Source organism: Morone saxatilis, unplaced genomic scaffold (genome assembly GCF_004916995.1).
Source record: "Morone saxatilis isolate NCDOM2014 unplaced genomic scaffold, NCSU_SB_2.0 Contig24, whole genome shotgun sequence".
NCBI lineage: Eukaryota > Metazoa > Chordata > Actinopteri > Moronidae > Morone > Morone saxatilis.
Window position 1 is genome coordinate 15,182,940 of NW_023339807.1, and position 17,209 is coordinate 15,200,148.

Sequence of the window (17,209 nt, forward strand, 5' to 3'; positions counted from 1 at the left end):
TCCAGAACTGGAGACATCAGGGCCACAGAATTACAAATGGGTAGAAAGGAACATGCAGTAGGGTTTGTCTGATAAGAGCAAGAAGTGGCCTTACTGGGAATGTGCACTGACTACACATGAGACTCTCCCACAGCCGCTCTTGGCAGAGTGTGGAGATTGTGATTATAATGACTCAGGTGTACTGAATGCTTGTGTGAGGCCCAGTGCATTGTTGTATTTTCATTACTAGTCCTCTTGGGGGGATGCTAACTGGAATTTTGCATGACACATCAGGGATTTCCTTGAAAATGTCTACGGATTATAACCAGGTTAACCAAACAGTGATATGTCTCTCTCTTTTTTATTTATTTATTTATTTTTTTAACTTATCATTTAATGCCTATCCTTTTTTTTCACAATCCCTCAGACATCTTGTCACTCCTTAACGGATGCTGAACCACAGACTGGAAACTACTGCCATAGCTGGTTCTGAATCTGGTTAATTAAATGTTTCATGTTAGTATGGTAAAAAGGAATGTAATGTCAAATTAGGGGAATCTGATATCTCTGGCAGAATTCACGACCACTCAATGACCCCTTTGTTGTCTCTGTAGCTTATTTTAGTATACTCAGTGTCATTTGTTAGATCCGTTTTCCTCATTTTGTCATGTTATTCTCTGCAACTGTTCATGCTGCAGTCTTGGCCACGTCTCCCCTTGCAAACATGTCTGCTTAAACAAAGGATTAATATAATAGACGTGTGTCTTTTGTCATATTAAATTATCTCAAATCATTATTGTTTTAATTGTGACCTGACCTGCTGTTGAAAGTTAAGCTCTCAGCTCACATGTAGGCTATGCATCATAGTGTATGTGAATAATTCCTACAAGCATGACTGTTGCGCAGACGTGGGTGAGACTTTCGGCCATGGACTGTGTTGCAACGAGCTCTACGGCTTGACAAGTTCAAACCAGTTTACAGGTAATCCAGGGAGGGCCACCCAACCCCAGTCAACCCACTCCCCACTACTAAAATGTTCAAAACTGTGTCCTTAATGTCTGTGTTTTTACCAGGCCGACTGCAGACCACACAGGTCGGTGTACTCTGGCGCTGGCACCTGATAGTTCATGAGCATTGATTAACCTCGGCGACCAATCAGCTCCACCCTGGTCGCATTGTTTGCGCTAGGTGTGTCTGACTCACATCCTCCATGAGCATGTTACCTGTCATCGCCCAGGTCAGTATTTCTCCTCCGCGTCAATTACTACACCGGGTCGAAGCCATCCGAGTCTGGCTACCGGAGTCTTATCATAACGTTAATCATTCAGACTGATAAGAAGCCAAACCCCGACCGCCGTTACAATGATCACAGTATGGCTGCTTAACGGGGCGAAAACGGCCCTCGGCGCACTCGCCAAAAAGTAGTCGGCGCCGTGCGTAACGGAGATGTCAGGGGCTTGCCCGCGTCCAACATTTACATTTAGCCCGAACTAATCCTGACAATTTGTAGAGCGGACCAGAGGCAGGACTGACACACAGCAAATAAATAAGTAAACGTGACTCGAGACTCCTGTTTCTCTGGAAGTGTAAAGAGATTGGGGTTCGATTACCAAGGAGAACCCGATCCCTGTGGCCACCAAGCTGCGTAACGACAATAGAGACGCTCGCTAATTATGCAACATTTATGACACAGTGGAGGAAATAAATAAGATAAAGTGGTCATTTTTTGCCGAGAAAACAGCGCTAATGAACTAATGAACAATAATGTCCAGTAACCACAGAGGCTGAGCACAAAATTCAACATTCAGAATAAAGCAGACTCACCGTTAGGACAGGGGGAAACAAAAGGCAAGGAACTATTTCACTAGAAAGCTGCTCCTCTCTCTCTCTCTCTCTCTCTCTCTCTCACACAGCCTCCTCTTCAGTCTTGAGCAAGATTAACCAGCAACACATATCTTTTCCGTGATTTAACTTCGCTCTCCAGCCAACTTTTTTTTTTTTTTTTTCTTCATTGTCATAGGGCGTGTGCCTGAGAGAGGAGGAATGTGAAAAGAGGCGCAGCTCGAGCGGCGCAGCAGTTTTTCACCAAGCATTCTGTACCAAACATTTCCGTTGTTCAAAACAACAGAGCGAGTCTTTATAATGTGCTTTAATAAATGGGTTTTATTTTCTGCTTTGATGCACTCATCTGGCGCGTTTTCCCTTTTCGTGGCACACTTTCTCCCAACGTGTAGTAACAGGCGCGCGCCCATGCCCAAAGTGCGCGTGTTCAAAGCTTTCCCAAGACAGATGGATTCAGGCCACACCCTGAAACTTTACTCACTTGTGTAGAGAATGGAAAAGATAGCGTTGACTGGCGAGGAAACTTTAGAACAAACAAACAAACAAACAAACAACTGAAGGACTCAGCAGCGAGTAAACAACTCTTTAGATTTTATTTCCAGCTTTTAACATATTAATCTTTCTCTGCCGACACACCACACCTCTGTTTGGGTCCTAGTGGGAAGTGATTAACTCCACAAGGTGTGTTTTCCAAGAATTAGGAACGCCAAGAATACATAGTGCTGTTAACACACACATTCTCATTCCCATTCTGCAACTTCCTTGTAGACCTGTAAGCACAAGCAGCTGTGTGTATGTGTTGGTGTATGAGTGTGGGTGTGCTGGGAACTAGGACTGGTTCTAATATTGCTGAAACTGTTCAATAGTATTCTGTGACAGAACAGTCTGCCAGTTGCCGGTGAGAGGAGGGGGGTGAGGAGACATTCAGACTACTGATGAAAAACACAGCATTTAGCATTCGAATCAGACTTAGGGTGTTTTCCATTTGGCCATTTTCCAATTTTCTCTAACTGTATGGCACACAGACAATTTAGTAACACGTGGAACTGTAACAGTGCATCTGAGGACACTCTATTGGCTGAACCCCCCATGTTTGCTCGCAAGATGCCCAATCAGCTGCCAGAACTCCAGGAAGTTTAGCTCTCCATCGTTGTTCTCATCCAATGAGCTCATGAGCTGGTCCATGGCAGTGGGGTCGCCAGCATTCTGCAGGAAAACAGGAAGATGCAACATAAAGTATTTAAAAACAATAGAGAGAGTCAGTGTGGACTGACTGTGATGATATTGGTTGTGCGTGTGGGGCGATGAGACAGACGCAAGCTGACACCACTGGCATGTACACCGGTTAAATAATTCATGCAACATCAGCAGAGGTGGTTTGGCACAAGGATCTATTGCTCTGTCACCATCTAGTGGCCAGTGGGATTATTTTAAACTGTTGCATGCGAGCAGAAACACATGGAATTTTCCACACTTGGAAAAGGCAGCCTTGGATTTTTTTGTTGGCCTCAAGAACTGCTACTTTGTGCTGTTGTGCTCTGGTTAAACATGCAGAGTTCTGACAACACAACCACAACTAAACAAGACTAAAGTGCAACTCCAAAGTCTCTAAAGGGTGGCAACTCTTTACGACAAACATTGTTTTTGTGGAACGCAGTGTAGTGTTATATCCTGTCCCAGAATGAGATGTAACTGCTCATTCCTGCTCAGGATCACAGGCAGGAGGGTAAAGAGTAAAATATTCTGAAATAATCTTTTCAGGCACTGTTATTTGACTCAGAAGTTACAGCAAGACCACATGCATTGAAAACTGCCCACGTAAAAGAACATAAGTAGCTGTTTGAAGACTAACAGTCTAAGTATGACTAACAGTTAATTATATGGTCAGGGCAAAAAGGGCCAATGTGGCATCCAGATGATACCCATTTCTATATGATTACGCCCTTTGGAGAAAGCTTTTTTTTTGTCTGACGAACAAAAAGATTCAGAACAAACTTTGAGTATCTTCCTGATTATCCTGTATCGGTCTAACTGCAGGTGACTCTTGTCAACTGGTAGCTGAGTGCAGTACTTTATCATGAATCTCCAGCTAAGACTAGTGATATTATGTTTTCGTTACTTGTTATTACAGGGACTTATGAAAAAAGGTAACACAAAACAAGAAAAACTCCAACAAGGCTTTGTCCATTTGTAAATACTTTAAGTCTCCTGCCTGTGTGTGTCTCTCTGCCACAAACCCATTTGTTCCTATTAAGGATATTTAGCCCCAAATAAATACCTTTAATCCTAAAAAAGATAAATGGATTCCGACAACGCAACAGTGCTGAACACTTCAGCACTGTAGCGTTTAACTCGTTACTCAAAAAGGAGTAAATAGTGCATTTTTGTGGGGACTTTTGTTTCCAGCTGCAGGCACACGTTTGGTGCAGTAGTGAGTATTTATGGCAGCAGGACAATGTGTGTGCGATCAACTCAAAATAAACTCCAGTGTCAGGGTTCATGGTAATGAAGGACGGACCTTGCTCAGTGGGGTGGCTTTTAATATCTTTCTATAGTTGCTGGTGTGTTTTTAAACCTTTTTGGACAACAATGGAGCTGTACAGCACAGAGGAACAAACTACATCAGGGTTTGGATACCTAAGACACATTTAAATCAGTAATTGTTGGTTTGGGTATTCCCCTGGCATTTGCTGACCCATTATTATCCTCTACGTCAATTCATTACCAGTTTTAGAGCAGTACACTATATGCTTGTATTAGCTATGTCCATCTCTGAAGCATAAACCAGCATATTTATGTTACTGTTTGAATCAAAAACAGACAAACAAAAGCTAATTGGTTAAATATTTCAGTGGATGTTATAGATGTTGGAGTGAAAACCATCCACCCGCTGTTACGCCAATATGTAGACTACACAACTACTCATTATTGCATCTTTACCTTGATGAAGCTGGGGAGCTCTAATGTGACCAGACTGCGAAACTCATCTCTGCTCAGTGTGTCAGAGGAACCGTCACTGCCAGCATACGCCTTGAACTTGGACACCAGCACACCAATAGCAGACTCCATCACAAGTCAAGAGGCGCACAGGGAGGATCTTCAGCCAAATTTTCAGGAAAAATAAAAATGAGAAAGGTTGTTGATCATAATAATAATACTTAATTTACAAAATACAGTTGACTTATAATACAGATGAAGCTCAAGCTAGGATAGAAGAGAAACAACGTGATCTGATTTGATCAGGTAACACAAATCATAGAAACTCACCAACTCAGGTATGATGTGGGTAAGTTTTGAGGACACACATCTTCCTGGTCTTTTTCTAGCCAACCTCTCCTGGCACAGAAGATAAATAATTCACTAATTGCTTGCTATGCCTGTGTTTCTGTTCACCATTCATTGCGACCAGTAAAAATTTAAACCACGTTTCCCCAAAAAATCACTGACTTTTTTCCATGACGTGATTTCAATTTCAGTGTGTAACTAGTCTCTGGAAGGAGTTAAGGATTGCTGAGTGAATCACCTCATTCTGGAAAACCCCAGACTAACTCAGACTGACAATCAGAGTTAGGACGGGTTAAAGAGATTACAATGTGTGTGCACAAATTGTTAAATGTTTTGCTTAGTTCATGCCAAAGCATGGACAATAGTCTCACATTTTTCCTTTGCTATGGATGAGTGTGTAACTGTGGGCAAATTGCTTTAGAGAGCCAAAAGAAAGCAGTAAATCAGGTATAATCATACAGCCTGTGTTGCAAAAACTTTTGAGAAGGAGGCACTTGGGTTTCACCTCAGAGAAGTCACATTACTTAAGCCAAAGGTCTGACGGGATGTGCACAATTGGCATATTAGGGAGGCAGTTAGTGCTAACAAGCACAATGGCTTTATCATCCAAACATCCACACACCTTGTTTTCTTGTCTCAGCTGCATGACACACACACACACACACACACACACACACACACACACACACAATCTACATCCCCATACACCTGAAACAGCAGTCTACAGTTCTTCTCTTTCCATTCCCTTGGCCATCATTGAGGAAGGAGAGTGCAGCTACAAACACAAAATAAATGGCTTACAGAGAGGACTGAGACTTCATATACAGTATAAAAGCCTCAGGGTTTTTTTCCTCATGGGGCGATGCTGCTTGTTGTTATGATTAATGTCTTATGATGCTTAGCTGTAGGTTTACTTGTGTCTAAGGATTTGTTGGTCTTCGTTTTAAAACGTAATTCTTGAATTCCTTGACTGCCTGCTGTACCCACCCATCCAGCACTTGGCCTTCAGAGTGAATGTATTTTATGCTTTAAAGGTTTAAAAGTCAAGGTGTTTGAAGCCATAGGTGTATATAGCAATGCTGATTTACAATGCTTCCTTCCCCAGACTTTATTAGGTAGATATTTATTACAGAGAAGCTGTTAGGGAATGTATACTGTATGTGCATAAGGCGTTGCTGTTCCAGAGACAGCGGTATTAAAGTATTGTATGCACGTATCTGCTTGTGTGACATTACCACTGCAGCTGGAAGGTTGAATGGCACCTGACTTTGTTTTGAGTGGTTAAATATAAATACTGTTATTTCTCTTAGATCGTATAGAGATATGCAGTATATATGTAAATAGTTTCAATATCTAACCGGGCTGGTAACTCAGGTATCTAGGCTCAAACAGACACTATGAATGACTGACAAAACAGACTCAGTGACTGAATAATGTGAAGTTATCATCATCAATCTCACTGACTCCCTTTTCTTTCTTCTCTTCCTCTGTTGCCATCAGCTATGTTGTTGCACCCATCCAGATACAGGGGAAAGAAAAAGAAAGGGTCAGCAGGAAAATGATCCCAGAGGACGGAAAGAGGATGAAGTTAACATCAGTCTAGTTGAGGCGGAAGGAGTTGATTGCTCTATAATGGCACACTCAGGAATACATCACTCATGTTTTAGCTGTCAGCAAATAATTAACAACTTTGTGCAGATTCCACTGACTTTCAACAGACATTGGTGGCACAATTGCTCAACCACACATAAACTTATTAATATTCAATAAAACAAAAGGCCTTAGATTCTTTCTAACCTTGCAGATTCATCAGGAAATCTTGACTAAAAAGATCAAATTCAGATGAAGCAAGAAGACCAGAAATCAGTGTAATAAAATGTTTGCAGGTGGCATTCTCCGAAGATACCAAGAATGTAACAAGTGAGTGAAATTAAGACAAAATCAAGTTATTTTATCACAGGGATGCACCCAATTTATTATTCTGTTCTCATGACAGTAATAGTGGCAAACATGAACATCCTATCCATACAAAGCTCTCTATGCTGCCACACAGTATGTGGTTCTGCATTGACACCCAATAAAATACAATCTCTGTGTGGCTGAAGGCCCTTGAATCAGCAACATTTTATAAGTTAGCGTGTAAACAGGAAAGAAAGAAAACACATTGTTTTTGGAAACTAATTCCCATGACCAACCTAATCAATAAAAAGCAATTGCTACATTCACGATAAAACAATAATTAAGGACATTTTAGTGCACAACATGAGTTCTGTACCCGAAAAGAAACACACATGCTCAACATGTCGGTATTTTATGTGCCAACTGTTTGTTTATTTATATTATGCCAACCTCTATAAAATAAGTTAATTATATATTTCTGCATTTCTGCATAGTTCTTAAACACATCTGATGCAATATGTACAAACATTCAAAACAAAGTCAATGCAGTCTAATTTCACATAAAATATTCACTAAACTTTTTTTCACTTCACCTTTTAGAAAAACTTGTGTTTTATCTAAAGCTAATCCGACATTAAGAGACTGAAGCAGTTAATACATAAAGATTGAGTACTGCAGAAACAGTCCTGATCAGTGAATAGGTAGGCGTCAACAGTGCACAGTGCTGTTTGCAGAGGAAGAGGTGTAGTGTGTGAATAAGACTATACAGCATCTATTCCTGGATGAGAGTCAAAGCAGGGTACCATCCAACTCAATCTAACAGGAAAAACGACCCACCACAGTGAAATTAAATCATAAGTTGAACTTGCAGGCGGAAGGGGTAAAAGAAGCTCCTGTAAAAAGGATAACAGGGTGACATACTGTGTATACTTGTAAGCATTTGTGGTCCATTATAAAATGTTCTCTTTGAATAAGCCCTCATCCGTCATGACAGCTCTTAGCTACTTTGAACAGATCCATCAGTTCTATCGCTTCATCAGCCCCGTGCCCGTCCGCTCTCCTTCCTCCACTCCCCTTTGGATCTCTCCTCTTTCTCTCTGGCTCCAGGCAGTGAAAACCTTTTCATGACATCTTTTTCAAACCCTTCCATTTCTTCTTCTAAGGCGCTATCCTCCTCTTCGTCATCGCTATCCTCCTCTTCGTCATCGCTATCTCCTTCCACCATGTCTTCCAAAACATCTCCCAAATCTTCGGCGAAATCTTGAAAGCTCATCTGGTCGTGAACGAAGACTTCGTCCTTGAAGAACTCGTTGGCTAGCTTTTTGAGCTCTTCTGTTTTGGATGCCTCCACCCCCACCTCCTCTGCCTTGGCTAGGTACGTTTGGAGGACGGCCTCGAACTCAGGGAAGGGGACAGGGAGAAGACCCTCAGCCTTGGCACAGGTCTCCAATGAGTTACAGTGTTGTGGTGGTTTGGGGTTGTGCTGGAGGCGTTCCCGCTGCTGGACCCAGTACTCAGGCTGCTCCATGGAGGGTCGGCGGTGTGTGTGAGGAGGCTTCTTGTCTCCCCACAGATGCTCTTGCTTGTGTTCGTGATTACCGGTAAATTTGTCCTCGTCTTTGCGTTTCGGGGAGCTTGATCGGTCTTTGTTCCAATCGCCATTGAGTTTTTTTTCTTTCTGTCCTCCTTCTTTCTTTTCCCACTGTTTCCTCTCAGCCATGTTCTTCCACTCCTTATCATCTTTACCATTTTTACTCTTCCACTCGTTTTCTTTCCCTGGTTTCCTCTCATCCTTCCCCTTCCTGTCTTTGCCATGATTTTCGCTCTCTTCCCGCTGTTTCTTTTCACCCTTTCCTTTCCCTTCTTTACCATGATCTTTGCCATTTTTACTCTTCCATTCATGGTCTTTCTTCCACTCTTTCTTTTCACCTTTCTCTTTCCAATCTTTTTTCTCCCATTTCTCTTTGCCACTTTCCTGATTGCCATCTTTTCCTTTCTTCCATTCTCTCTCTCCCTTCCATTCCCTACCCACATGCTTTTCTCCGTGGTCTTTTCCTACCTTCCAATCCTTCTTCTCCTCCTTACCCCTCCATTGTTTACCCTCATTCACTTTCTCATGCTTTGCCTTTTTCCAGCTTTTCTCCTCCTTCAATTCTTTTCTTTCACTCTTTTCTATCCATTCTTTCTTTCCTTCCCTTTCCTTCCATGGCTTTCCTTCGTCACCTCTGCTTGCCTTTTCTTTCTTCCACTCCTTCTCTTTCCATTGTTTTGTCTCATCACTGTGCTTCTTTTGCTTACCTTCCTTATCTTTCTCCTTGTCAAGCTTTCCCTTTTTCCATTCTGTTTTGCCTTCATCCTTGCGCTCCTTTTTCTCTCCTTCCTTCCATTCAGATTTGTCTCTCACTTTGCCCTCTTTCTTCTCTCCCATGTCCTTTTTATCCATCTTCACATCTTTCTTTTTCTCCTTATGCTCAGGCTTCCAAGGCTGTCTCTCTGCAGATCCAGCTGTGGCCTGTGTGCTGTCCTCCGGCTGGCCACTGGGGGGCAACGTAGTGGGCTTCACAGGTGCTTGAGCTGCTTCACTGGCTGCTGAAGGAAACACAAGAAGTCACTACAACTACAAAGATGAGGTGTGAGCATTCAAGTGAGAATGACAGGAAAGAAGAAAAAGGAAGAAACACATGACCCTTTCCCTAGCTGTCTAATAACTATCATCCTTCTACATCCTTCTACATCCTCTACGTCCCCTCCCTACCTCCTCCCTCTGTCCCTTTGTACCTGAGGTGAGTTTTAATTCAGTCACAGTGGCTCTCAGTGTTTCTAGTTCTTTCTGTAGGGCCGGGACAGACTCCAGCTCTCTCTTCATCCTCTCGTTCTCTTTCTGAAGGACAGGGAGAGATGCCACCTCTTTCTTCAACCTACTGTTTTCCTTCTCCACCTCCTCCCACTGCAGCCGCTCCTTTGCTCCCTCTGCTGCCTGTCCCTCGGCTACTTTTAGCTCTTCTTTCTGTGCCTGTTTGAAAAAAGAAGAACGGTAGAAGAGGGTCCTGTGAGAATATTACACACTCAGTGACACGTTTATGCGCGCGTACACACAGATTTATGTATATATGTATACTGCAAACACACACCCACACACCAACCAACACCCACACACACAGAGGAGAGATAATGTGAGAGACAGAATGGAGTCACACCTGAAGTTGGGCTTGTAGCACAGAAATCTGCTGGTTCCCTTTGACTAACTTATTTAGAAGCTCTGTACTATCAGCATCTACTGGGGGTGGAGGAACGTCTGGATTAAGCCACTCCTGTCAACAAATTGCACACAGAGCAACACAGTGGCGAGATTTTAGATGACGTCTCATAATTGTTATTGCCAGACAGAGTAGCCGAGAAGTGAGAGAACTGAGATGAGAAAGAACAAAAGTCCAGAGTAGCAGTTGGTAGACAACAGCAATAATGCTGCCAGTGTTGTGGGTGGTCTCCTACAGAGCATATCACACTAAAAATTCATGTGGTGGCGATATCCAATGTACTGTAAAATGGGGACACACAAAATGCTCTTATAATGAATAAAAGACCAGAGAGAACACTGACAGAACAGAAGGAGAAAAGAAAAATAAGTGACAAAATGACGTCAGACTGACCTGTTTTATTGGTAACTCTGCGTCTTGCACTTCCATCGTACCATAGTCACTCTCTGCAAATGTTTTATGCAAAGCTTAATGTTCATGTGAATAACACCCAAACAATAATCAAGTTTTTTACAATAAAATGTGTACTCCTTGACTATTTTGCTAATTTTCGGTTTCAATTTTGACCTTATCCGCCATGCTCTGGAAATGTTTACAGTGATCATGCTAAGGAGCATTTATAAAAACCTAAAAACCAAGTTTCACTAGAAAAAGTATGGTGGCCAAGCAAAAAACTACATTTACATTTACATTATGGTGATGTGGTACATTCATTTAACAACCGCAGATAAGCTTTGTGGCATAAGTCAGGAATCACTCTCTTGCTCTTGCTTACAAAAGTCTAAAAGCGTGCAGTGCTTTAAAAACGCGCTTTTACTGTCAGATGCAAACGTTTTTTTCTGCATGCACGTTCCCACAAGCAAACACATGCGGTGGGCAAGCAAGCACTCATTCATTCACTCACTCACTCACTCACAACCTACCCTCATTCAGGTCCATGAAGACACCTGCAGGTATAATACACCTCAGTCTCAGAGCACCCTTTGTATTGTTTACTGCTAATAACTCTTCACTTTCCTCTAACTAACTTTAGAATCTTAAATATAATCTAACATTAAAAGGCAAAACAAAATGGGAGGTCAACTTTCTCAACGAGTCGTTTGGGGATACCTACCTGAGAAAAAGATGGTGCCGAGGCCTAACAGAATGACAGCACCCAGGATGCACTTGTTCACAGAGAACCCGCTGTCGTCCTCCCGCTGTGGCAGCTGAAACTCTTCCTCTCCTTCCTCTTCCTCGTCTGTCCTTCCGATACGCTCCAGAGCGGCTAAGAGAGACCTCCTTCTCCTCACCTCTGGCTCTCCCTCCTCTCCCGTCTTCTCAGTCCTCTCTTCACCCACCTCTAAATCCACAGGGGAGTCTAGACCAGTGGAAGAGTATGAGAAGCTGTTGTTAAAATATATCTGGACTATTACTTTTTACAGGTTTAATCTATTTTATGGGTACCTCCAAAGCATAAATGTTTGAAACACTGATCATTTAATGTGAATGTATCCATTAGATTATTGTATTTTATGCCACATTTATTATTTTAAAGCAAAGCTGTTGCACATTATTCAGCGCAAATTCGCTCATCACTTACACTGTTGATGTTAGATAGCACAGCAGCTATAGCGCTGTAACCGGTCTGATGCTGCAGTATGACAAAAAACTCATCGTGGGAGGTAAGGCTTCTTTATTGGCTCTGTTGTGCACAGCACCCTGGTTAATTTGTTCCACTGCCATTTCTTATTTTCCTTTATAATTCATAAATAAGGCTTAAATCTTGATTAAATTATTTTGAAAGTGGATGTTTTTCATTTGGCAACTTCTTGCACCTCGAAACAACAATACTTAACGTTTCCAAAACTATCTGCATCGCATTTTATTGCTAAAAAGCAACGGTACTGTAAAATGGAACTATAAGGAACTCACTGTACTCTAGTTGGTAAACAAAACGTCTGGAGAAAAATGCACAACAGAGCAAAAGAAGACTCATTTTTTAATGCTGTAGTCAGAAAAAGAGCTGCAGACCAAAAACACCACACTGCAAAAAACTTTAGAGGTCCAAGTCCCTCTGAAGCCAATTTAATTCTGCAGGGTGTCATGCAACTAAAGGTTTCTCTGTCACATCATGCTCCCTGCCTCATACCAACCACAGCCTCTCCAGACAACCTCCTGGCCCAGATACAGAACAATTCCATTACCAGCTGGTCCACCAAGTACACTTCAAACACAAATAGTACATACGGCTTAAGGAAAGGATACAGGCATACCAGGTGATGATGTTTGCCATGTAAATAACAACATACAGATAATAAAAACTGATGCTGGGGTAATTCAAATATGAATGGAATTATGATGCGACGGAAGTCTCGTTGTTCATACCTGCCTGTTTCCCTACGTCAGTCGTCCTCTGAGACAGGTCTGACTCCTCCACTTCCTGTTGTAGCTCCTCCTCATGCAGCGGGTGAAGTTTTCCTTCCTGTGTGAGCCCCTCTTCTTCTTCTGTGAACTCCACCCCTCCCAGAGTCTCTGTGCTCAGCAGTGAGGCTGGGGGCTCATCAGGGGAGGGGGTTATGTGGGTGTAGGAGTCAGAAAATGAATCGGGGTCAGGGCTGGGCTGTGCCGGGCCCTCAGGTAGGCCGTGTGACTGGCTGAGTGCATCAGTGCCAGGGACAAAGCTGCCGCACACTTCCAAAGTGGTCGGAACAGGGGCATCAGTGATGGCACTGGGCACAGAGGCGTGTTGCCCTGTGCTTGTGTCTCCGCTTAGCTCTGCTGTTTTTTCTTCTGATACCTAGGCATAAGAATCAGGTAATTAACATTCTTTCAGGTATTTCACTGTCAGTTAAAGGTTTTAGTTCTCCCTTTAGCATTTTTGGTTTTAAACTCAAACAATGTGTCTAATTAAAAAGAGTTAGATGAGATGTCCTTTACCAGTCTACAACAAACAACAATTTGCTGTTTTATGGGGAGTTATGTGCTGGACTATTTCTTGTCAAGGACCAGTTGCCAGGCAACCAGCAGTTGCGGCTGGAAAAATAGTCCACAATTGTCCAGGTAGATATTGTTATCTTTTGAATCAAGCCACTATAGCTGTTTCCAGTCTTTATACTAAGCTAAGCTGGCTAGCTGCTGGCTGTAGCCTTATACTTAATGAGACTGATATTTATATTCTCATCTAACTCTCTGCTGAAAGTCAGTAAATGTACCTACTTTTATTGTTGTTATTTAAATAGAAACTTTGTGCTGTAGATAATTTTATAACTCCATCAAGAAGCTGTAGCCTGGTAACAGTACTTATAATTCGAATGGTGATAAGTGGCTACACGCCCACTCAGCCAATTAAAAGTAGACTTTAGTATTCACTCAAACAATGGTATAATTCCAAAAAAAAAGACAGCAGAATGTGCTCATTGGCCAACCATAACTACATATTCAGCTAAGCTAAGTCATAAATATGACATGACAGAAAATGATGTCTATAGCTGTCTCACCTGGTGGCCCTCCACAGGGAGCCCCTCTGCAGACTCTGCACCACTTGCAGGCTGGTTCTCCCCAGAACCTGGATTGTCAAGCACAGACACAGGAAACAAGAAGGGCGACTTTTAGAGCAACAGTTTAACTTATTTCAGTTGTGACTCTTTGAAATAGGGGTGGGCAATATGGCCAAAATCTTCAACCATGGAATATGTAATTATATATCCCTCAACTGAGAAATGGTTAAAAACTATATCATCACATTTGATTATTTTCTTCTTTTATTTCTAACTTTCATACAAACAAAGACAACTGTCTCACATTCTTCTCCCTCCTGCTCTGTGTTTACAATTTCACTCTCCTCCTCAATGTTTTCTTGTTACTCTCTTCTTCTGTAGCGGTTGGCAAAACCAGCTTAAAGCTTACCAGCTTTATAAGAAAAGGCAAATGTGTAAAAGTAAGTAAAAATTAAAGCTAGAAATTATAACAGGTTTGTTTGTGAAATATCTCCCATTCGTAAAATGTATTGTGACAAACACCTGCTGCAGATGTAAGGCTTTCTTCATGATGCTCCGTCCCCTCTGCCAAAGGCCTCAGGGTTTCAGCGGCGGTCTCCTACAACAAAGAAACAACAGTCAACAGAAATAGACGCACAGACATTACCATTTAGATATTATAGCCAGAGCAATCTAGGCTAATCTGAAAACCACAGTCTATCTTTTGACCCTTCTGAGTAATAGTTAATTCATAAAAAAGAAATGAAACAAAGGCAGTCTTATTAGAGAAACCTACTTCATATTCAGGTGACCCAAAAGAAAATCAATTGGGACAAGGACTTTTCTTTTTTAAAAATCATGCATTTTCAATGAGGTCATGCACAGCGACTCTCTCCACATGTTCCTATGCTCTTTACACAGTGGTGATACCTCAGGAGTGAGGATGGTCCAGCTGTTGTTAGCACTGCTGCCACCAGACATGGCCCCCTAGAGGCTTTGCCTGTCTCCTGCAACAAAAGAGGAGCACACAGAACAGATCACATGTAATCATCAGCACTGGGACGAAATCAAACGAAACTGATGAACGTATGAACCTACACTCCTTTGTGGTTTCAAAACACTGTGCGTCAAAGCCGGCTGTGTGATTTTCCAACAAGGTAAATCCTAAATCTATAGACGGCAGAGTGGGAAAAACAGCTCTGTGGATTTCACAATGCACTTACTGAAGTTAGCAGGTGTGTTGTTCAGAGGCCTGTCACTAGTCTACAACAGGGCGACAGTGTGAGTACTGCTGCTTGAAGAAAAAAAAAACTATTTACATCCTCTGTACCCGCACACAGGATTTGAATACATGCTTTTGCTTTTCAGCCTCACCCATTCTGCCAATAAAGGAGCTACTGTAACCTGTTGTTAGAACACTGCTGTGTGTCTGTGCATGTGTGCAGGAAGTCCAGTTCCCTGGAACCATTCACTTCTTCATTAGTAGTTTGTGTGTGCTGTGGGCCTTTTGGTCACCCTGGCTTTTGACTAGCTTGGAAATGTTTTGGCAGAGACACGGGTAACTAAGGCCGGCACTATTCTGAAGATACAGACAGAAGAATGGGCTGTATATTTCAAAGCTACTGGTCTGGTAATATATGTCTACAAACCACCAATCATCAACTGTACATTGTATGGACCTGTTCCTATGTGTACATTACTATGGAACTACAATTTTTACGGTAAGATAAACATTTGGAGCAACTGTTTTTCCTTTCCCTATACATCTGTAGTGATGTACCTGACCTACACAACTCTTTCCGAGACACATGACACTGACTTTTCACCACCTGATCAGATATAAGCGTATCACATCTGTATAAAGCCTTTCCTTTCAAACTGCAGAGGGTGACATAACAGAGACGCATATTTACTATGTGTAGTCTGGCTTTTCTTTCAGTGAAAGCAGAAAGAACGAACCACTTAAGTTAACACCACATGGTCTGGGTAATGGCACACTTCACTCCCAAAATTCAATTCTCTCCCAGCTCCGCAATTTAGGTCTCCTAATCGAGTGCCTCCCAAGAGGAGTCTTCTGAATCTAGCCTAGGGCCCTAGGAGCATTGTGGAGCATATAGTGGAATGGCTTAAATAGATACCAGCTAAATATAGCTACCATGAGATTGACTGGAGACAGAGAGAGGGAGCATGCAGAAGATGGCCATGGGGAACACAACAGAGGCACAGATGTATTCTAAGGACAGTGTTAAAAGGATTATTCTAAATGCACCACAAAGCTGGTGTTTTTTTAACAGAGAAAACATATTTTTCACTGCCTTGTACTCTTATTCTCTTATGTTTCTAAGTAATATCTAACTTAACCTACAAAGCTCTAGCTTTGGGAGGCTGGATCCCACCATGTCTTAGCTTTATATGTTCATAGCTGTCACATTTACAAATACTTTAGGTTATTCATACAGTTTCAATCAAACAATAATATGCGTTCAGTTTAGTTTATGTTTGTATAACTGAATTAGACAAAAGGGCCCACACTTGTATTTTGTCCTGACCAAAATACAGCCAAACATATGACTACAACTGTACGCCTAATCTTATTATCTTGGTCTCAGCGGGAAAAATTACCAAAAAAGGTCAAGAGAATAAAGTGAAGGAGAGGCCAATAGGACAGCAACGTTAGGCTGTCAGCAAAAGCACCATAAGCAGCTTTTTTCACAGACGTTCACACACAGCATCCTCTAGTGAGCAGCCCGTTCATCTAATTATTATGCAAGTTAGTTATACAGACTGAGCGTGGAGCCTGTGACAGGAAATGCCATATGGCGATGGGCTCAGAGACAAATAGAACTTAAAACACCGAGTTAAACTCAGAAATGTCACTTTTTAAACGCGTTGAATGCCAGCGTGAGGAAGTTAAATCACTAAAGGGTCCAAACTACATATACATTGTTAACACTGGCCATAAAAACACTCTATCGAGCAACTAGGAAAAAGTAAAGTGAAGCGTTGGAACGACGCAATGGAAGAACAAACAACACCAGAACAGGCGTTGTAATATTGTAATAAAAGCACTTGCATCCTCATGTAGCTCATTCTTACCGTGGTCCGTCGCTTTAATTCGGACTCCACAGTCTGTCACAGATACAGAAGACACTTCTGAGTCTTCCCATCCAACTTGAGAACTTGAAGGAAGAACGTGCCTCCTAAACTTGCAAGATCCACGCGCCTCTCGTCCAATCACAGGCGGTGTTCGCTCTAGTCCCGCCCCTCGCCCTCCTGCTCGACCAATGGCAATGCTGCGACACGGTACCTCACTAGGAAAGCTTCCAAATTGATTGACACACGCAGGTGATGGTGGGTATGTAAAACATACATCTTATGTTGGTGTTCAGTGCATACATAAATTGGACCTCTAGCTATTTTGCCTCTCACTATTATATATTTTTTTTTGCTGCACAGTATATGTTAACTATACGATTGATTCAAACAAAT

At 42.1% G+C, this 17,209-nt stretch overlaps 3 protein-coding genes across 8 annotated transcripts in view; all 3 read right to left on the minus strand.

Annotated features, from left to right (window-relative positions):
• Positions 1–1,969, minus strand: part of si:ch211-105c13.3 (uncharacterized protein LOC325758 homolog) — a 9,513-nt gene extending 7,544 nt beyond the window's left edge. Inside the window, exon 1 of the mRNA XM_035672940.1 lies at positions 1,804–1,969. The gene's annotated coding sequence lies outside the window, so the exon portion shown is untranslated. The remainder of the gene's footprint in view (positions 1–1,803) is intronic.
• Positions 1,970–2,394: 425 nt separating this feature from the next.
• On the minus strand, positions 2,395–5,150 carry LOC118336256 (protein S100-A11-like). The gene is made up of 3 exons (XM_035672860.1): positions 5,089–5,150; positions 4,762–4,918; positions 2,395–3,027 (listed from the first exon to the last, which is right to left on the minus strand). Exons 2-3 carry the CDS (start codon positions 4,888–4,890, stop codon positions 2,893–2,895), a joined length of 264 nt encoding a protein of 87 aa, XP_035528753.1. The 5' UTR covers positions 4,891–4,918; positions 5,089–5,150; the 3' UTR covers positions 2,395–2,892.
• Positions 5,151–7,055: 1,905 nt separating this feature from the next.
• pbxip1b (pre-B-cell leukemia homeobox interacting protein 1b) lies at positions 7,056–16,949 on the minus strand. 6 transcript variants are annotated; one of them, XM_035672065.1, is made up of 12 exons: positions 16,817–16,949; positions 14,651–14,727; positions 14,264–14,339; positions 13,742–13,809; positions 12,630–13,041; positions 12,394–12,468; positions 11,377–11,622; positions 11,186–11,209; positions 10,656–10,708; positions 10,203–10,316; positions 9,928–10,018; positions 7,056–9,591 (listed from the first exon to the last, which is right to left on the minus strand). In XM_035672065.1, the coding sequence occupies exons 2-12, from the start codon at positions 14,699–14,701 to the stop codon at positions 8,042–8,044; spliced, it is 2,760 nt and encodes a 919-aa protein (XP_035527958.1). In that variant the 5' UTR covers positions 14,702–14,727; positions 16,817–16,949; the 3' UTR covers positions 7,056–8,041. The 6 variants fall into 6 exon arrangements, with proteins under 6 accessions (XP_035527958.1, XP_035527957.1, XP_035527954.1 ...); XM_035672064.1 differs by having other exon boundaries at positions 7,056–9,594; XM_035672061.1 differs by having other exon boundaries at positions 9,784–10,018.
• Positions 16,950–17,209: the final 260 nt, after the last annotated feature.

Coding starts and splice junctions, on each gene's coding strand:
- LOC118336256 (XM_035672860.1), bottom strand. CDS start 4,890: ATGGAGTCTGCTATTGGTGTGCTGGTGTCCAAGTTCAAGGCGTATGCT. Junction 3,028..4,761: donor AGCTCCCCAGCTTCATCAAG/GTAAAGATGCAA, acceptor GTTTTCCTGCAG/AATGCTGGCGACCCCACTGC.
- pbxip1b (XM_035672060.1), bottom strand. CDS start 14,701: ATGTCTGGTGGCAGCAGTGCTAACAACAGCTGGACCATCCTCACTCCT. Junction 14,340..14,650: donor GGACCATCCTCACTCCTGAG/GTATCACCACTG, acceptor TCTTTGTTGTAG/GAGACCGCCGCTGAAACCCT. Junction 11,210..11,376: donor CGGCACCATCTTTTTCTCAG/GTAGGTATCCCC, acceptor TTATACCTGCAG/GTGTCTTCATGGACCTGAAT.